Source organism: Capricornis sumatraensis, chromosome 6 (genome assembly GCF_032405125.1).
Source record: "Capricornis sumatraensis isolate serow.1 chromosome 6, serow.2, whole genome shotgun sequence".
NCBI classification, from domain to species: Eukaryota; Metazoa; Chordata; class Mammalia; order Artiodactyla; family Bovidae; genus Capricornis; species Capricornis sumatraensis.
In genome coordinates this window covers 36988292-37010392 of record NC_091074.1, presented here as the reverse complement: position 1 = coordinate 37010392, position 22101 = coordinate 36988292, and the positions used below count along the sequence as shown (strand labels likewise).

The 22101-nt window shown below is 36.1% G+C and overlaps 1 protein-coding gene across 2 annotated transcripts in view; it reads left to right on the top strand.

Moving 5' to 3' along the window:
* CCDC171 (coiled-coil domain containing 171) overlaps positions 1-22101 on the top strand; it is a 322618-nt gene that overhangs the window by 95363 nt on the left and 205154 nt on the right. Inside the window, exons 11-15 of one of the 2 annotated variants that reach the window (XM_068974547.1) lie at positions 6905-7011; positions 8871-8936; positions 9769-9969; positions 12530-12697; positions 14471-14659. In XM_068974547.1, the coding sequence (XP_068830648.1) occupies positions 6905-7011; positions 8871-8936; positions 9769-9969; positions 12530-12697; positions 14471-14659 (731 nt within the window). Of the gene's footprint in view, positions 1-6904; positions 7012-8846; positions 8937-9768; positions 9970-12529; positions 12698-14470; positions 14660-22101 lie in introns of both variants that reach the window. The other variant, XM_068974546.1, reaches the window with a different exon arrangement.

Below are 22101 nucleotides of genomic sequence, written 5' to 3'. Positions count from 1 at the left end.
GAAGTGGGATTGTTTGTCCATTAACTTTTTAAATAACTTTTTTTGGTCACACCATGTGACGTGTATGATCTTAGTTCCCTGACCAAGGATTGAACCCAGTGAATTCTATGTAAATGAGCCTATTTCCATAGTACTTAATTTGCTATGAAATGAGTTCCTTGGTCAGAAGCAATGCTGTGGGATACATGATGGTGAGTAAGACATTTTGTAAATTCATGGATGACAATTTCAGCAGAAATATTGTTATCAGGAAAGGAAAATGCCTTCCTAGAGTAAGTGCCTAGTAAGAATGAGCATTGCTTATTCCATGATGGAAATTACTTAGTATAATCAACTTGCCACCAGGTAGATGACTGGTGCCAGTCAGGAGTGGTGGCATATCATGGATTCAGTGTTTGTCTTTGGTATCGATGGAGCTGGCGCTTAACAGGAATTGTAAGCCCGACAGCCTTGGTGAGTGAAGATCCATGCTGCCAAGCCCATACCTTCCCTCCACTCTTGCTGCTGTGATTCCTGCGTTGTAGGGGTGACAAAGATGAGCAGGGGGAAAAGTGACTTGGAAAATATGCTAGCTGACACCCACAGAATGCTTCATTTTGTCCTCCTGATTATGAAGATCCTCCTCCACCTCAGTTGATCGGGGCATAGTGCCCATCTTAAGAGGTCTGTCCACACACTTGCTCAGACTACCTTGGGACCAGTTTTCCTATCATCTTTTGGAATCCCTGACTGTCCAGCCAATCTGCTAGCTACTACCTCCAGATAAGTGTATATTTGTGCCTTTGATCATCTCTCATTCCAGACAAAATGATAGTCAGGTCCAGTAGTTGATGCTTTGCATACTTGGGGGGATTTTTGCTTCATCACCATCCTTCAAGGCCACCCTTGAATAGGGCTGTCATGATGCAGCTGTCTACTTTTTTTTTTAAGTTAATTAATTTTTGGCTGCACTCTGAGTCTGCATTGTTGCACGAAGTCTCTTTCTAGTTGTAGCCAGTGGGGGCTACTCTCTAGTTACGGTGTGTGGACTTTGTATTGTGGTGCTTCTCTTGTTGCGGAGCTCGGGCTCTAGAGTGCAGACTCAGTAGTTGTGACATATAGGCTTAGTTGCCCCACAGCGTGTGGGATCTTCCTGGACCAGGGATTGAGGACATGTCCCTTGCATTGGCAGGCAGATTCTTAACCACTGGACCAACAGGGAAGTCCAGTACTTTTGAGTAACGTCAGCACATCATCATACGGAAACATCTACATAACAAGCCCATTCTCTCCACACCCACCCCCATACACCGCCCCCCCCCCCCAACATTAGTCAACTGGTTATAGGGAACTTGTCCACAGGTTCAGGATATAGGTTAAGACAGAAGAAACAATGTAACAAGAATAGGAAATCTGGATTACTTATTTATGCAGCTTGGTTGTGCCTGCAGGATTTGTTTGAACCCAGGTTTGTATATACCACCTTCCTTTGAGATAGATGGCTATCATGAATGCTCAAATTAATGGGGTTGGTGGATCTGACAGTAACCATTTTGCCATGGGCAACTCAGGTCACATGCTGAATTGTGGGGTGTGAATGCAGTGTCTGCTAAGGACCAGTAGCAAGTCAAAATCTGATTTTCAAGAGAATACTTACCTGTAGAGGATGGCTTGCTTTTTCCCCAAATTCTAAAAGCTTACACTATTATTCACCTGGTAAGTACCTGCAAAACTTGGCCTGCTTAAACTCAAGCCGTCAGAATAATATGATCAACTTGGTAGAGAATGAAGTGGAACACTTGATGTCTTCCAGAATGGAGAGCTGATGGAGGTTTCTATGGACTGGATTGTGCTAGAGTTGATGTGGTTCTGAGGTAGGTTCATGAGGATACATTGCTGGTCCTGCAAGCAGAAAGAAACTGTTTTGGTGTTTTTTATTAAAAGGATAGAAGAAATAGCCTCATTCCAGTTTCCAGGAAATGGATTGATTTGCTCCAGCAATGAAACTGCATCTGTAACTGCAGCTGTAATTGGAATCACGTGTGATTATGCTTTCAGTAATTCACTGTCATTCCTTAAGACCCATCTGTACTCTGCACTAGCCAGATAGATGAGTTGAATGCTGATGTGGTTGGAATCACAACCCTTTATCATCTTTCACAGAGGCACTAATCTCTGCAATCTCTCTAGGAATGTGGCTTTAAATTTAATTTACTGTTTGGGTAGATCAGAGTTTTGGTGACTTCCACTTACTTTTTTTTCCTGTTTTCCTCTGTTAGCTCCTCATTCCATGGGTCAGGTAACTAATATGGGCATTGTGCCAGTTTCTGCATTTGTTTTTGATAACAGCGCATTCTGAAGTGGGAAAACAACTGTGTGGGTTCACCTCGGGCCCACTGGAGCCAGACCTTAACCAAAGCTCGCTTGTATAAGCTCCTCCCCTAACTAGGGAACCACAGTAGCATATTATCTCTCCAGGAATTAAAGTCAGTTCCAATCCAGTGTCCAGTTATCTGAGGTATGTGTAACTCCCCTTCCCCAGTACACGGTCACCCTGCTAAATGGTTGCCTGGTTCTTGGAGGAAGGCTAGGAGATAGATTTGCAGTATGATCTTTTTGGGCAGGATTGTTCGGTTTCCTAAAGGGGATCCACTGGCCCTGGGTCTGTGAGCAAACTCAAGTCAGAATTGGTTGAGGGCCAAGATGTCTTTTGTATAGATTTAACTTCTACTTCTGGTAATCAGACCCAGAACTTTTCTACTTAACACGAGTCGAGTAACATTCACGTGGAGTGCCTATCTGTTTTAGTCCCAGGAATACTGTGATCAGTAGCCAATGCTAGTGATCTCTGTGGGTAAAACCATTTTGTTTATTACTTCAAATCCACTGCCCGTTATGATAACCATATCCATGTTGTCGCTGCAAGTTGAGGCTACCACTTGACCTTGTCACTTGAGATTCCAGGATCTTCACTGAACCCGGCTTGGTGGCATCATTTTCCACTGTTATCCATGGCTCTCCAGCTACTGCACCTGGATGCCCACCAGGCTACAGAGCTCATCAAGTATGCTCAGCCCTTCCCCCAGCCCCCAACACATTTCTTAAACCTTGGGAAGGGAGGTATTTTTTGAACTCTTCCCGGGGACATAGTGGGTGGGTGAGTAGGACTTAAATAATAAATACTGTCCATATGTGAGGGAAGTTATAAGCCATTTTTTTAAAAAAACTCCAGGATGGGGACCAATGTTTGCAAGACAATGAAGATGTTTATGATCTCAGTAAATAAGATGAGTTTAATATATGGAATGTAGTCTGAGCGTGTAAAATATAACTGCCAACAAAATGTTTATACTCAGTGCTTTTAGAATGAAAAAGGGATTTTCTTAGTCATAATTATATTAAATATTTAGATTTTCTCAGGTGAAAAACCCATTTGAATGTTATTTTCTGTGTTTTATTACATGATTAAAAATCAGTATTAAACAACAGGGTTTTGTTTTCATTTTTTCTATTCTAAGGATGAATATGACTATTCATGTTCTATAGTAGATATCTTTTTAAAAAATCTTTTATTTTATATTCTGTCCATTTATTTTTAAAAAAATAATTTTATTTATTTATTTATTTTTGGCGTTGTTGGGTCTTCATTGCTGCACAGGCTGTTTTCTAGTTGCCATGAGAAGGGGTTACTCTCTAGGTTACTTTCTGGTACTCTCTCTTCTCACCACTACTGTCGAGTGGTACATGGGCTTCCCATTGCAGGGGCTTGTCTTGTTGTAGAGCATGGGCTCTCGGGTGTGTGGGCTTAAGTAGTTGTGGTGTGTGGGCTCTAGGACACAGGCTCAATAGTTGTGGTATATGGGCTTGGTTGTTCCATGGTATGTGGGATCTTCCTGGATCAGGGATCAAACTTGTGTCTCCTGCATTGACAGGCAGATTCTTTACCACTGAGCCACCTAGGAAGTCCTGTCCATTATTTCTTAATAATTGAGGTCTTGCAGGATACTGAAGTAGATAGAATGGTTGACAAGGTGGAGGAAATAGACTCACCTCAGTCATTATAATTTACTGTTTCTTCTGTGGAACTGTAGGTTACTGAGATGATAGATAATATCATCCTGAAAAACAGTGGTTTATTTGAGTCATGTAAAAATATTTAGTTTTTCAGATTGTTCAAAAGGGAATATTTAAATGGAAGGTTTGGACCCTTTCCTTCCATCTCATTCCCTTGTGTTGGCTACTGATTCAAGGAAAAGCTTTGTCAAGGTGAACCTGGACTTGACCTTGGAGAAGAAAAGGGCAACCTACTCCACTGTTCTTGCCTGGAGAATCCCATGGACAGAGGAACTTGGCAGGCTACAGTTCATGGGGTTACAAAGAGTCCGACACGACTGAGCACCCAGACTTGAAACCTACTTAAAAGTGAGAAAGAGACTGAGACAGGCAGCAGTGATGTGAAAGTACAGGCTGGCACCTGTGTAGAGAGACATACATGGACAGGGACAAGGACAGAGGACCCAAGAAGATTTTGAGTTGGCGTAATGGTACTATAAATGGTCGTGACACATGCTGTTCTTTGTTTGCACTTTGACCTTTGAAAAACCATTTATGACTATTGTTAAAACTGTACCTTGTTTATTTATTTATTACTGTTCTTTATCTGTGAGTTTTTAGTCCTTTCACTGATAGGATAGTTTAATAGTTTATTGTTTGGGGTGCTAATAGTGCAGTGATTAGGACGCTATTAGGTTGAATCACATTTTAGTCGGTAAGCTCCTGGATCCTTTCTTTTTGCTTGTGAACACTTTGTCGTCTTAAGGTACCAGTAAGCACTTCTTTTTATAATGAAGGTGGCCGGGACATAAAGCATACTTTTCACCTCATTTGAACTTTATTGTGAAAGCATTTTCAGGTAGAGAGACTTTATTGTATATAGAATATAAGATTTGCATGGGTCAGTAAGGAGAGGGCATTTTGTCCCCTTATACCTCAACAACCATATTATGGTGATTTTTATTCTTCTGGATTTCTAAGAGCAAGTTTTCTCCCTTATTGTATAAGCTAACAGATTTCCCGGGTGTCCTTGAATGATTTATTCATGGTCTACTTGTGTAGTAGCAAAAGAAAAGAATTATACATTACATTTTTTTTAATCTTGCGCAAGAGAGCAATTTAAAAAAAATATATTTAGTAAGACCTCTAATAAAATTTTTAATGAGTTGTCTCTCCAACTCATAGTCATTATGAAGAGTACTGTCTCCTTCATTTTCATGGCTGAGGGCACTGTCTTCTTTTTTTCCCCTCTCGCTGGGATATGTGTTGTTTCCACATTACTTTTGGTTTTTCAGTTAATTATTATTCTTCTCTTTAAGAAAATTTAAGGTGTACCCATACTTCAGATAGTGTTTACATTATACTTTGGTGAATGTAATGTTTATTAATAACATTTTGTTCAAAATTAAAATAATAATTATCATTAATACTCTGAGGTAAATCAAGTTGTTCTGTTATTAACCAAAGACTTTCCCCCCTTTACTCATCCTTTCTTTCCTTTGTTACTGCCTTCTTCCCTCCTTTCCCTAAAGTTCCAGCAACTGAATACTTGAGGAATGGATGAATGAGCTTATGTAACCATTTACTGTCTCATCTCTTCTATTTAGATGGTAAATCCCATAAGAACAGACTCCACCACTCTTGTTCACCTCCATTTGCCTAATGTCTAGGATTAGTACACAGTAGGAATACATTCAGGAGAAGGCAATGGCACCCCACTCCAGTACTTTTGCCTGGAAACTCCCATGGACAGAGGAACCTGGTAGTCTCCAGTCCATGGGGTCACGAAGAGTCAGACACGACTGAGCGACCTCACTTTCACTTTTCACTTTCATGCATTGGAGAAGGAAATGGCACCCCACTCCAGTACTCTTGCCTGGAAACTCCCATGGACAGAGGAACCTGGTAGGCTCCAGTCCATGGGGTCACGAAGAGTCGGACACGACTGAAGCGAGTTAGCAGAAGCAGCAGTAGCAGCAGCAGGAATACATTCATGCGTTAAATTAGTTGAATAAATCAGTGAATAATAAAAAGTTATTATGAATGCTTATCTATATTAATATTTAGATTTTAAAATAGAGGGAGAATTATTATACTTTTAGTATGTTTTAAAATTTGCAACTTTTTTTTTACAGTTTATGAGTAATACAATAAGCAAACAGTTTAAAGTAGTTTTTGAAGCTAAACTTTTGATGATTTGGATTAATATTTTAAACTGCATTTAACCATGTGACCTTGATTAACTCAACTAACTTATGTCCTAGCTAAATTAAAATAGTTTGAGGGCATAATGTGGAAATACTCACATTTTTACAATGGGTATCGGTTTTAAGAGTTTTAATTGAAACATGATGTGGGCCTATGTAGATAGTACTAGTATTTTTATAATTTATATCAAATTGTAACTTGAGAATTTTAAGGATTGAAGAATATCATTTCTAAGCATAACAAAATTATGTGCTCTTGGGTTCAGAAATTATTGTTTGAGAAAAATAGGCCTGACTGATCAGAAACACAGGGACCAAAGTAAGTATATTTAACTCTCCCAAACAGTGTTTAGTATAGACTGTTTATTTAATTGTTGGATGACAGGTATGTACAAATACTATAGTTACTTTGGAAATGGGAAAAAAAAAAGAATTAAAGATCTTACTACAAACTACAGGGTGGACTTAGGTACAAAGTAGCCATAAATTTATACTTGATATATTATGAACTTAATTTGACCACTTGTTTCGAAATCGATTAATACTTGGCTATACAGCAGTATACTTAGAAGAATGAGTCTACTCATGTATCATGATGTCTTTTCAGCTAACTGTTGTCTCTTTGTGACTTTAATGGTATATTTTCATTCTGTATTTTTCTGTAGGCATCCACAAGGACAAAGATAAACCTCCCAGCTTCTCTGTTGTCCTTGAGACTTTGAGACGTACCTTGACAGATTACCAGAACAAGCTGGAAGATGCATCTAATGAGGTAACACTTGCACTGTTTGGCTCCACACACATAGCCTTCGGCCTGCAGCAGTACGTATTACTTGCTTGTTACAAAGGTCAAAAATATTGCGAATGTTGATTTGACAGCCTCACAGATAAAAAAATAATAAGTTGTCTGTCACTGTTTTCTCTGTGAGTGTGGCCTAAAGTCAGGTCTCACTTGTGTTTTTGTGACTCTTCTGTCACACTGCTATTTTCGGAGTTCTAAAGACTGTCACTTCTTGGTCTTCATAATTTATCTTTTAATTTAATAAAAAAAGCTGTGCAGCTCAGTTAATATGATATTTAAATGTTAATGTGTTTTCATGAGATTTGGAATAGGTAGTGGACATTTAGGGCTTGTCAATATTTTGGCTTAAGGGTTCTACAAATTGTAGAGATCTTACTAAAAAAGAAAGAAATTAGTTTGCATTCTGTAAAGGGAGTGACTGTTAGAAATTTTTTAAAAACAAATATCTGCTTGATGTAGCCTGGAGGTTTTGGTTTCCTGATTGAAAAAACTCATGCTTCTATTTATCTTCTTTTTAAAAAAATATTATTTATTTTAATTGGAGGCTAATTACTTTACAGTATTGTAGTGTTTTTTGCCATACATTGACATGAATTAGCCATGTGTGTACATGTTATCTTCTCTTTTGTATTGTTTAATTTGTGGATTGATAATTTTCTTGGGTATTAAAATGTTTTATGAACTTGTGCTTTAAAAATTGAAGTTTATTTAGTTACATCTCATCAAATTAGAAAATATGAAATAACTACGTTAAACACAGTTAGTAAAACAACAGACAATTTTTCTAACTGAAGACAAGTTATAAAACATGTTATTTAGTGTTTATCCCTCTGTGTTTATCTCTTTGTTTCGTGTAATACAAAGGCCATGAAACCCTTATATTTCCCATTTCAAAAGAGCCATATTTTACTTTAGTTTGCTAAGGTGAAGAAAGAAGGAAAAGTGAGTTTTCTTAGTGCCTTCTAAAGAAAATGACCACTGGAATAATTAAATTTCTATAAAGAGCAAACATTGCCGTCTTTCCCAGTGAGACAAGACAACCTGTATTGTTAGTAGTTTATGCACCTCTTCTGAGGCCTAGGTCTGGAAGCTGCAGGGTAAGTAGGAACATATTACCCACAGCGAATTGTTATTTGGGAGGATGAATGTCACATGATCTTCAGCACAGTTGAAAAGTCGACTCAGCAGGCTTTGGCTTAGTAATGCGCTTTGTTGTGAACCAGTGCCAGAGACAGCAGTGGGGAGACCAAGGGGGTGGCTGCAAAGAAAGCAAAAAGAGCAGTCTGACAGAAAGAAGAATGAACTGTCAAAGAAAATAAATCACAAGCAGAGCGGGACCAACTGATGACCTGCCACAAGCCTTCCCAGTAGGACTGCATGTGACCGACCCTGAGGTTGTCATATGGAGTGAGAGACCCGCGGATACCCTCATGATGTAGAAAGAACAGGCTTTTGCTCTGTCCTTTTTTCTTTCCATATAGATGCCATTCCTTCTGGCATTTTGGTCCTGTAGGATTTTAAAAATAAAGTTATATTTGTTTACAGTAAGAATGAAATCCTTTATCCAGATAGCTGGTAAAAACACAACAATATCACTGACATTTTAAGCTTGAATGCTTGCTTTTTGTTTTAGCATGTGAACTTGTGACAGAAATTACATAATTAACCAAAAGAAATACATTTTTAAGACTGAATTACTATCAAAAGTTTGTATTTGATAATTGCATAAAAATTTAAAGATTAGCTTTTGAGTTATCCACCCTTGGAAAATATTTTAAAAGTTACTTACATTTTTTTTTCATCAGCTAAGCAACATGAATAATGCTAAGGAAAAGGCATCTAATGAACTTGACTCTACCAAACAGAAGATAGAATCTCACACTAAAAATATAAAGGTATTATAATTTAGAAAAGCTTTTTCTTATTGTGTTAAGAAACTAATATAATTATCTAGGGGATATTTTTAAGGAGAGCTATATGAAAATATATCTTCCTTTTTTTTTATTAAGGATGTTTAGATACCGCTTAAAGTGATTTTTATTGTTGATCAAAATAAGAATGATTTTTCATTGAAAAAACTTTATTGGAAATTGTTTTGGTTCAAGGAAAAATTCATTTCCCAGATTTAATGATAGTACCATAGATTCAAATATTGTTTTAAGATTTGATGTCCAACCTTAGCTACACAGTCAACATATCTTATGTAAGCACATCAGTGCTTGGAGTCAGTTTTCATAATTTTGGAGTGGAGTCATTGTTTTAAGTACATCACGCCTAGTAGTGGGCTGAGATCACACCTAGCTAAGGTCCAGGACAACAGTTTATTTTTTGTGCTGCTTTTATGTACTACATCTTTGAAAAATTATACTAAGGCAGCTCTCAGAGTTGGAATTTTTTGGTGTGGGTTCATGTTGTTTGTCATGGATGTACTTGAATGAAATCTGTTAAGGGTAAGAACTGAAAAGTGAAGCAGAATTTTATGTCATGTATTTGAGATTTCTACTGGCATTTGAAATATCATTGGGAAGTAAATATTCTTATGGTAAATGTAGGAGATTTATATTTTAAATGTTATTTTAAAGTTTTTGAGCTACCAGTTTTTTTTTTTAATAATGAGCTGAAAGGAAAACTCTTGTAAAGAGCTTTTTGGAATAGGTTTTTTGATTAAAATTTTATATTTAAGTGTTATGATCTTCCCACCATCTTTTTGTTTGGTGTCTCCAACAGGACCTTCAGGATAAGCTGGGAGATGTCAGTAAAGAGTTAAGTCATTTACGCACTAAATGTGCAGACAGAGAGGCTCTAATAAACACTTTGAAAGTGGAACTGCAGAATGTGCTGCACTGTTGGGAGAAAGAAAAGGTGCGAGCAGCCCAATCTGAGAGTGAACTTCAGAAGCTTTCCCAGGCTTTCCATAAGGATACTGAGGTATTACCTGGGACAAGAGGACTGTCAGGAAGGCCTCGCACTAATCTCACTTTTAGAAATTTACATCTATCAAGTGGGTCTTTTTACTCTTATTTAATTCAAAAAATTCTTCTCAGCTGTTTTGAAGTGTTCATGCCAGCTGCAAAACCAGCCATTCCATTACTCTTATATGATACAATTTTGTGAGAGAAATAAAGTAGTTTAACTGTTTTATCATTTGTACAAGTTATTTTCTCTGTTAGAACATACTATTTCAAGCAGCTATGCTCCTAACAGTCTTGTGTGTCAGTGACAAAATAATTTTTTTATTTCAGTAGTTTAGTAGCCTGACATGGTGGAAAGAATCTTTTTTGTAACCTGAAAGAACTGACTTGGATAGAGGTACTTAAGTTTACAAACTGTGAATATGGACAAGCTACATGGTTTGGTCTCTCCACATCTTTGCTTCCTTATTTGCAAAACAGGAATAATATCTACTTTAATCGAAAGTTGCCTTATTTTTTATAATTGTAACATATTAATCAAAATTTAGAAAAATAGAAGTCTCACACAGTTAAAAAGTTTATTTGGATGTCCTTGGGGGTTGCCTATCCATGTTAATTTATTAATCACTTCTTAAAATATTATGACAGACTCTTCCATACTGTATGAGCCTGTGTGAGTAGAATTGTAATCTTATATTTTCTTTTACCCATGGGACGTAGAGCTAGTCTAGCTAGCGTGGACTAGTTTATCTGAGTCGTCTTGCATATTGAGTTCATTACTCGAACAAATATGAACATGAATGCCAAGAGAGTAAAAAGGAAACATTCTTCCCACTCTTCTTTCAGTCTGGGATTTAAATTGTGTCCACATGAAGGGGCTGGAATTGTTCTACACATCAGATAATGATTAAAGTAAAGGAAACTAGAAGGCTGACTGTATTGTAAAGTCAGCATGTCTATAGGATTGTGGTTGGGTTCAACATGTGTGAATTGATTTTGGATCTTGAGATTCTCTTTTCACGCCAAATGGATGATTGTCATGCATGGTTCATCACAGCCCAAGCAAAAAGGGCGTGATGGCGACACAATGAATTACCCTTTAGGAAGCACTCGATCACTTGGCAAAATGCGGAGAGGGAAGGTTGTTAGTGCCTGAGTATTATGTTTGGCTAGTTATATTTAATAAGGTTTTTGAATGTCTCAATATAGTTGAAAATGCAAACGACATCTTTAATTGCTTAGAAAATAAAGATACATAGCATTGTTATAAAGATTCTTCTTATATCTTAATTCAAGTTGTGGATATAGCTACATATTCAAATTTTTTTTGGGGGGTTTAAATTTTTATATTTGGAAAAAATCTAAGATGACATATAGAGAGAATGAAAGATATGTATTTTTATATATATTGGAAACTTTCACCACAGCTTCTAACTACAAAATTTTATATATGCTACGTTCAGTTCTTATCTGGAAGATTAGAATTCCTATTTTTTAAATAGAAATTTAAAATTTCTTTTAAAGGTTTTCCTGTTGGTCTGTTAAAAAACCTTGAGAGAACTTATTTTATCTACCTAAAATGCTCATTTTGCAGCTTTTCACAATTACCTTGTCTTGAATTCCATTCTTTGACTTTAAGGATAAAAATGTATTATAACGAGAGCAATTTGGCATTTTAGTAAGTAAATTCCCTTTTTGTTTTCAAGATGGAAATCAGCTTTTTAATGAACTCTATAGTATAGTGTTTCTAGGTCATTAAGCAATGGATGGTTTAGCTACAACAGTAGCAATATAATTTGAAAGAATTTTTTGCATATTTTTAATTGAACAATTTTAAATTATGTCTTGGGCAGCTATATTCTTTCTTTCTTTCTTTTTTTTTTTGGACTGCTAAGTTTGTGATATTTAAACGCCTATAAATGCCCAGTTTGCCAAGTCCAATATAAACTTCTAAGTGGGGGAAAATAATGAGCCTATCTTCCATCTCTTTCATATCACTGTCTGCTTTGCCTAAGGGGCTTAGGATAGATTTCCTATAAGTGGTAAGTAAACCAGAATCTCTGGAGGAGGAGGAAAGCTGAGTAATTGTGTGCATGTAAAGTGCAGATGTTGGTATAGCTTTTTCTTTAACAGTGTTGGGTACACTCTTTATTTTGGTTTTTTGACTTAACATCTTTTTTGGCAAATGTAAATATAAAATTATGGAATTACCATGTTAACTTCTAGTTAGAAGAGCTTAGAAACATCTAGTCCAGATACTTCATGTTAAAGCCAAGGAAGGTGAAGCCTGAACAGACACTGGCTCGATCATGTCCTCAGTTGTAGCAGCGCTGGCCTCAGAACCCAGGTTGTTTGGCTTCTATACTTGAGATTTTTTACTAAGTGTAAGCAATTGTAAGTTTCTATCTGATGTTTAACTTTGAATGTTAAAAAAGTCCCCAAGATGACCATATTCCCATACTTGAGTATTTTAATTCCTTTCTAGGATTTTTGACATAAATTCTTCACCATGTGAATTATGTGTTTTACTTCTTATAGTGTTTATATACTGGAATTAATTTCTTTTTTTCTCACAGGAGAAGCTAACCTTCCTTCATACCTTGTATCAGCACTTGATAGCAGGCTCTGTGCTCATAAAACAACCAGAAGGCATGCTGGATAAATTCTCTTGGTCTGAGCTTTGTGCAGTCTTGCAGGAGAATGTTGATGCCCTGATCGTAGACCTCAACAGGGCTAATGAGAAGGTAACTGTCCTCAGGCACCAGATTCCTCTATTAAATTCAGTGACATTTGTCCACATCACAGTATCATTAAGAAGGGCTGACATTCATCTTATTTCAAAAAGAATTTGGGTGTTAATAATTCAATACCATTAATTATGGCTTGTCTACAACTCAGTTTGATGCCATTGCTGTGGGCATGTAAATGTGACTGAAGTCTGTATGAAGTCTCTGAGCTCCACTTTCTGTGCAGGACATGCTAATACTACTAGCCAGTGTTAGCCACAGGGACCTAATTAAAAGAAAATAAATTAATCTTACTGATGAAGCAATTCAAAGAACTTAGTCATTTACATTAATAAACCAACTCTTTATGTTAGCATAAAATAGAAACAAGAATCAGTTATTCAAAAACATGATCCTAAAATTCTTTGCTCAGGAAGTAATGAGATGTTACTTTAAAAGCACTTAAAATTTAAAAATTATGTTTATGACATTTCTTGTAATAGAACAAACTGTATATTACAAAACCCATTCAGTGCTTTAGAAAGTAAGGAGGACATATTGTAGGAGAAAACTGGACTTTTATCATCCCTTTAACATTCACAAACCTAGGAATTCAGTCTGTCAAAAAAAATTTAAAAACCTTCTTTTGGTTATTGAAAATTAAAGTGGCTTAGCAGTCCAACGTGTTTCTCCGTTAAAGGTGTTGATTCTTATCCTGAGTCTGTTGAACTAGTTAGAACTATATTTATATGATCTAGTTTCTAGGTCTTAGTTGCAGTGACATTTGCCCTTAAGGGATACAGAGAGGAAAATTGTTCCCTAAATTTTTTTTTTTTTATCTGTTGAAGTAATGAAACAGCATCTTGGCCCAGTTTTTGAGTGAGAGCATTTTTATCTTGGTCTGATTGGCAAACAATCACAGGCATTGAGAAGTAGGATTGAGGAAATAAGGGAATGAATTGTGATAAGTAGAGATACTGTTCTTAGCTGTGAATGTGTATGTAACAGATTTCCAAATTACCGATAATTAAAATGAGTACGTTTTAGCTCTCTGATATGGTATTGTATTTTAATAGTTTTTCATAATTTCAAAACATCGTTAATTGTCATACATGTTAGATGATGAAGATTTGCTTTCCAGTGTTTTGAATGTGAAATAAAAAATGACTGGAACATTTTGCTTTATTATATGTAAAATGTTTGTAGATTTGTAAATCTCATTTAAATACTTCCTTTTCCACTGAAATATCTGAACAGCTTGAGCTTTGGTTCTAGAGGTAGAAATATTCTTCTTAATTTTCTCAGTAAAATTGATTGTAGAATAAGTAACTTTGTTAGTTATTGGGGCTTCTCAGGTGGCACAGTGGTAAAGAATCCACCTGCCAATGCTGGAGGCTTGGGTTTGATCCCTGGGTTAGGAAGATCCCCTGAAATAGGAAATGGCAACCAGTTTCAGTATTCTTGCCTGGAAAATGCCATGGATAGAGGAGCCTGGTGGGCTGCGCCCGTGGGGTCACAGAGAGTCAGACGCAACTGGGTGACTGAGCACACACATAGAATTTTATTAGAGAAACATGTCATCTATACATATAAGTGAAACATTTTCTGCTAAAATATAGTTTTGTTCTACTAACTCCTGTTCCTTCATTTAGTTTTCATTTTAGCTTAAAATTTTTGTATGATCTTAAGGCCTAAAATATAGTAGAAAATTCTAGAATAGCTTTTGGGGGGGATGATACAAAGAACACATTGGTGAGCATATCTTGTTCTGTATTGCTTTTCACCATTTAGATAAGTCATCTAGAGTATATCTGTAAAAACAAGTCTGATACGATGAAAGAGCTTCAGCAAACCCAGGAGGACACCTTTAACAAAGTGGCAGAGCAGATCAAAGCCCAGGAGAGCTGCTGGCACAAACAAAAGAAGGAACTGGAGCTGCAGTACTCTGAACTCCTCCTGGAGGTACAGAAGAGGGCACAGGTATGCTACTGCCACAAAGAGCTTTAAAAACGGGATGCTCGATCTTTTACTTTCAAGTGTGTTCTTTTAATACCAATACCAAGTCAGTTAAAGCTTCGGAGAACCACACAGAACTTGCTTGTTTGGGTTACATGTACATGTGATTGTGCAAAGACACATACACAAATGGGCATACATGCATATGCATGCACTCGGGTGGATTAAGGATTGTCTCACTTAAGTTTGAAAGTAAATGGGTTTCTGGTTAAAAATGCACAGATCAATTAAATACTAAAATTGTATTTCCTTCATTTTAAAAATAAAGGTTAAGAAATTTTGGTAAAATATTATCAGTTTTAGTGTAGATATACTTTGATCCAGTTTATTCCATTTGTGGAGATTTCTATTAATATGTGAACCATCATTTTAATTCATTTGGGGTTGAAATTTGCTGTAGTTCCTAATGTTGAAGACTTTGAATTATAGTTATAGACCCTATAGCAAACCTGTTGGTTGTGAGAGGTAATACGTCCTCTGTGTTGGATTTGATTGAGAACAGAAGTTATGTGTAGTTAGCATAATCATATTTTTTTCTTATACAAGATATTATCAACATACTTTATATTGGTAACTCTCATTCCTGCCCAATCAGAAATAACAATGACAGTCTATACTTTTTTTGTATAGACTTCTCATAGTTGATTCAGTTTTAACCTCTTTGTTTGATCCACTCATTCTTATATTGTCAAGTCTAATTAAAAAAAGAAACCACATTTTAAAAATTTGCCAATAAACAGTTTCCAGTTGCTTAAAATAAGACCACTCTGTTTTCCCAAGCATTTAAGCCCCATATGAAGTTAAGCTTATCTGTGAATTTGAATGAATTCATACACTCTCTAAAAGTGGCCTTTTGTTCACTACATGCCATGTGATATCATCTGCATTTTCTACCACTGAAGAGACCTAAATAAAGTTTTTAGAGATAATATTGACATACAGTGAACAGATTTTAAGTATATAGTATGATATTTTGATCAGTGTATGCACCCATGTACCCATCGCCCCATTTAAGACTTAAACATTTTCATTACCTCAGAAAGTTCTCTTGTGCTCTCTTCTGGTCAGTTTCCACTCCCCGTAGGCACCCAGAATTCTGATGTTCTGATACCTGTCATCACAGATTATTTTCCTTTGTTCTAGAATCATTCAGTGTGTAGTCTTCGGTGGTTGGTTTATTTCCCTCAACATTTATTTTTTTAATATTCATGCTTGTTGTATTTCTCAGTTCATTCTTTTTTATAGTTGAGTAGTATTCCACTTTATACCACTATTTGATAAATTGTGAATTGATGGATATTTGTCTTTTTTCCAGCTTTTGGCTGTTGTAAACAAAATTGTTGCAAACATTATTGTCTAACTGTTTTATTGACATATGTTTTCATTTTGTAGTTAAGAGTGTAGTTTAACTACACTAGTTTATAAGACAGATGTATATATACAAAAAAACTATCAGACATTTTTTTCAAAATGGTTCTATCACTTTATATTTCTACCATCAATTTGTGAGAATTTTCATTGTTCTATATCCTCTGCAAAGTTTGTCATTGCCAGTCTTCTAAATTTTAGCCATTCTAGTTGTTTTAAAATGGAATTTCATTGTGATTTTCACATTTTCTTGGTGGATATGATGTTGAGCACTTTTTATGCTCTTATTGTCATTTACATATTTTCTTTTGTGAAGTGTCTCTTCAGGTGTTTGTACATTAAAATTTTGGGTTGTTTGTGTTTTTATTATTGATTTTCAGAAGTTCTTTATAAATTCTGCATATAATTCTTTATCATACATATGTATCCCAGGTATTTTCTTTCAGTATCTCACTTGCCATTTTATTTTTTAGTATTTATTTTGATGATCACAAGTTTTAAAATTTTGGTGAAGTTCAACTTATAAATCTTTTTCTCTTTTGAGTACTTTTATGTGGTAAGCAATCTTTCTATAGCCCAAGATTCTGAAGATAACATATCATTTCTTCTAGAGGTTTTATAATTTTAACTTTTTGTCTAGGTCTGTGATCCATCTCAAATTAATTTTTGTGTGTGATGTTAAATGGAGGCTGAGGTTCATTTTCCCACACCATTTATTCAAGACTTTACTTTTCCTGATTTAGTATCCCTAGTCCCTTTGAGAAGAAACAACTGACTATATATGGGAACTGCAGGTTTGTTGCACCCCTACAGTCTTGCCTTTTCCAGAATATTATATAAATTGTATTTATTTATTGTTTCTTGGCTGTGCTGGGTCTTTGTTGCTGCATAGGCTTTTTCTCTAGTTGCAGAGAGTGAGGGCTTGAGTCTAGTTGTGGATGTGGGCTTCTCATCGCACTGGCTTCTCTTGCGGAGCACTGGCTCTAGGGCCTGTGGGCGTCAGTGGTTTTGGCACGAGAGCTCAGTAGTTGTGGTTCCTGAGCTCTGGAGCACAAGCTCAGTGGTTGTGGTGTATGAGGTAATTACTCTGTGGCATGTGGAAACTTCCCAGACCAGGGGTTGAACCTGAGTCTCCTACTTTGGCAGGTGGATTCTTATCCACTTGAGCTATCAGGGAAGCCTCAGTATGTTATATAACTGAAATCATACAGTATGTAGCATTTTAGGTGTTTCTTCACTCAACAAAATATGTTTGGGAATTATTCACATTGTTGGTTGTATCGGTAGCTCCCTCCTTTTTACTGCTGAGTAAATATTCCATTGTATGGATGTAGCACTGTTTATCTAGGTACTTGCTGATGGGCCTTTGGGTTGTTTTTATTTTTTTACAATTATGATTAAACATGCTTTTAACATTCATGGGTAGGTTTTTGTGGATCATTCACTTCAGTGCAGTCTCTCAGTCGTGTTTGACTCTTTGCAACCCTGTGGACTTCAGCATGTTAGGCTTCCCTGTCCATCACCAACTCCCAGAGCCTACTCAAACTCATGTCCATGGAGTCAGTGATGCCATCCAACCATCTCATCCTCTGTCGTCCCCTTCTCCTGCCAGCTTCAATCTTTCCCAGCATCAAGGTCTTTTCAAATGAGTCAGTTCTTCACATCAGCTGGCCAGAGTATTGGAGTTTCAGCTTCAGCATCAGTCCTTCCAATGAATATTCAGGATTGATTTCCTTTAGGATTGACTAGTTCGATTTCCTTGCAGGCCAAGGGACTCTCAAGAATATTGTAAAGTAATTAGCCTCCAATTAAAATAAATAAATTTAAATTAAAAATAAATAAATAAATAAATAAAATAAAAGCATTCACATTTAAAAAAAAAAGAGTATTCGCCAAGACCACAGTTCAAAAGCATCAATTCTGCAGCGCTCAGCTTTCTTTATAGTCCAGCTCTCACATCCATTTAGGACTACTGGAAAAACCATAGCTTTGATTAGAATGACCTCTGTTGGTAAAGTAATATCTCTGCTTTTTAATATGCTGTCTAGGTTGGTCATAGCTTTTCTTCCAAGGAGCAAGCGTCTTTTAATTTCATGGCTGTAGTCACCATCTGCAGTGATTTTGGAGACCCCCAAAATAAAGTCTGTCACTGTTTCCATTGTTTCTCTGTCTGTTTGCCATGAAGTGATGAGACCAGATACCATGATCTTAGTTTTCTGAATGTTAAGTTTTAAGCCAACTTTTTCAGTTTTTTGAATGTTGAGTTTTAAGCCAACTTTTTCACTCTCTTCTTTCACTCATCAAGAGGCTCTTTAGTTCTTCTTCACTTTCTGCCATAAGGGTGGTGTTGTCTGTGTATCTGAGGTTAATGATGTTTTTCCTGGCAATCTTGATTCCAGCTTGTGCTTCATCCAGCCTGGCATTTCACATGATGTACTCTGTATATAAATTAATAATTTTTTTGGGGGTGAATACTTAGGATTCTGATTTTTGTTATTATGGTAAGTATGTATTTAACTTTATAAGAAACTATCAAATTGTTTTCCCAAGTGGCTATCATTTTGCCTTCTCACTAGGCTTGTAAGAAAGTTCTAATTGCTCTGCATCTGTGCCAGCATGTGCTTTCATCATTTTTTTCTTTTTCTTTTTAGCTATTCTAATAGGTGTGTAGTGCTATGTCATTATGGTTTTAATTTAGACTTTCCCTAATGAATAATAGTGTTGAGTATTTTTCATATGCTTATTTGCCATCTGTATATCTTCTTTGGTGAATTATCTATTTATATCTTTTGCCCACTTCGTAATTATGTTGCTTATTTTCTTCTTGCTGAATTTCAAACATTGTTTATATATTCTGGATACAAGTCGTTTATTAGACATGTGATTTGCAAGTATTCTTTCCAAGTCTCTTAAAAGAACTTTTGCAGAACAAGTGTTTTAAATTTATAAAGTTCAATTTGATACATTTTTCTTTTATGGCCTGGGCTTTTAGTATTGTATAAAAGAACTCTTTTCCCTAGTGCAAGGTCACCAAGATTTCTTCCTGGTTTTTTTCTAGATTTTGTATAGTTTTAGGTTTTACTTATAGGTCTGTGATCCATTTTGAGTTAATTTTTGTAAAGATGTGAGGCTTGGGTTGGTGGATTTTTTTTCCCCCCTGCATTTGGATGTCCATGTTCTAGCACTATTTCTTTAAAGACTATCCTTTTTCTATTGAATAGACTTTGTACTTTTGTTAGGAATCAGTTGGTTGCATTTGTCCAAGTCTGTTTTTCAGACTTTCTCATCTATTCCATTTATTTATATGTCTACTCTGTTTTCAGTACCACACTGGTTTGATTTTTGTATTTTTTGGTTAGCCTTGAAATCAGGTATTGTGAACCTTCCAATTTTCTTCATTTCCTATCACTTTTAAAAAATGGGATAAATTTGACATTTAGTGTGGTATAAATTTAAGGTATACATCATTATTACTTTGAAATATTAATGTGTTATGAAATATTAATGTGTTGTGATATGGTTGCCTTTGTAATATTTATTACATTATATGCTTATAGTACCGTATTATTGTCTATGTTCAGTGAACATATATGATATCTAATCAGATGATAAAGAATCTGCCTGCAGTGTGGAGATCTGGGTTTGATCCCTGAGTCGGGAAGATCTACTGGAGAAATGACTGGCTACTTGCCTGGAGAATTCCATGGATAGAGAAGCTTGGCAGGCTACAGTCCATGGAGTCACGAAGAGTCGGACATGACTGAGTGACTGAGCGCAGCACACAGCATGATCCTGTTACCTGTATCTTAATTGTTTCTGGTTTGTATTCTGTAGGTCTTTTCCTTTACTTGTGTTTCCTGCCTAGAGAAGTTCCTTTAGCATTTGTTGTAAAGCTGGTTTGGTGGTGCTGAATTCTTAATTTTTGCTTGTCTGGAAAGCTTTTGATTTCTCCATCAAATCTGAAGGAGAGTCTTGCTGGGTAGAGTATTCTTGGTGGTTGGTTCTTCGCTTTCATCACTTTAAATATATTATGCCTTTCCATTGTGGCTTGTAGAGTTTCTGTTGAGAAATCAGCTGACAGTCTGTTGGGAGCTGGTACTCTGTTGGGAGTCTGTAGGTCTTGTACGTTGTTGTTTTTTTTACACGTTTGATTTCTTTAGATTCTGCATATAAGTGATGTTCTGCAGTGCCTATCTTTGTCTGTCTGTCTTGCTTAACATAGTATTTTCAAGATTCATTCATGTTGTCACCAATGGCAGGATATATTCCTTTCTCATGGGTGAAAAATGTTACATTCTGTATGTAAACCTTTTTTACCCATTCATTTGTTGATGGTCTTTTGGGTGGTTTCCATATTTTGGCTATTGTGAATAGTGCTGTGGTAAACATGGGAATGCATATATCTCACTGAATTACTGTTTTCATTTCCTTGGGTATATTCTGAGAAGCAGAATTCCTGGATGGCAGGTCTAGTTTTAAGTTGTTGAGGCACAGTCATATTGTTTTCCACAGTGGCTGGACTAACTTACCTTCTTTCCAGCAGTGTGTAAGGGTTTCTTTTCCACCACGCCCTCACTGTCCCCTGTTGTCTCTTGTCTTCTTGATGATAGCCGTCTTAACAGGCATGAGGTGATATCTCATCGTGGTTTTTACTTGTCTTTCCCTGATGATTAGTGATGTTGAGCATCTTCTCATGTGTCTGTTGACCATTTTGATGTCCTGTTTGGAAAAATGTCTATTTAGTTCTTCTGCCCATTTAAAACTATTTTTTTTGGTTATTAAGTTGTATTAATTCTTTATGTATTTTGAATATTAACCCCTCATCTGATACATGATTCATAAAAATGTTCTTCCAGTCTGCTGGCAATCACCTCATTTTGTTAATTGTTTATTTTGCACTGCAGGAGCTTTTGAATTTGATATAGTCCCAGTTGTTGATTGTTATCTGTATTGCTTGTGCTTTTGATGTCATATCCAAAAAAATCATTCCCAAGACAGATATCCTTGGGCTTCATGTCTTTGTTTTCTTCAGGAGTTTTATGGTATTAGGTCTTATGTTTAAGTCTTGGATCCATTTTGAGTTAATGTTTTGTGAGAGGTATGAGAAAAGAGTCTAGTTTCATTGCTCTGTATGTGTTTCTCCAATTTTTCCTGCACCATTTGCTGAATAGACTATCCTTTTCTCATTAGATTTCTTGATTCCCTTGTTGAATATTAGTTGACCACATAGGGTGGGATTTGATTCTTGACTGTCTACTCTGTTCCATTGGTCTAGAAGTCTGTTTTAGTGCCAATGCCATGTTGTTTTTATCACTATGGCTTGCTGATGCTATGATCTTACATATAGGAAATCCCAGAGAGTCAATCAAAAACTATTGTAATTAAGTAATTACATGTAATTGATGTAATTAATTGTAATTGATGATTTTACTAAAGTGGCAGGTTACAAAATCAACTTATAGAAATCTGTGACATTCCTTTACACTAATGAAGAAGCCTTGGAAAAATAAAATAATCCCATTCACAGTAGCATCAGAAACAATAAAATATTTAGGAATAAATTAACTGGAAAAGTAAAAGATCTGGACAATAAAAATGACAAGACTTTGCAGAAAGAAATAGAAGATACAAACAAAGAGAGACATATCCCTTGTTCATGGATCAGAAGAATTAATATTGTTAAAATGACCATACTACCCAAAACGATCTACATACAGGTTCAGTTCAATCCCCATCAAAATACCAAAGGACTTCTTCCTAGAAATAAGAGAAACGAGCCTAAAATGTGTGTGGAACCACAAAAGACCCATAACAGTCAAAGCAATCCGGAGAGAAAGAACAAAATTCTTGATTTCAAACTATCCTGTCAGTGTTTTGAACTCATTTCCTTTATAAATCTGCAGGAAGGCATAGCAATTCACTTTCTCAAGTAAAGGAATCAGCATCACAAATGCTGATGTTTTAGGAGCAGCTCTCACTGTAGACTTTTTTCCTGAAGAATGTGTAACATATGGCTTTGATCCCTGAATATGCAAATT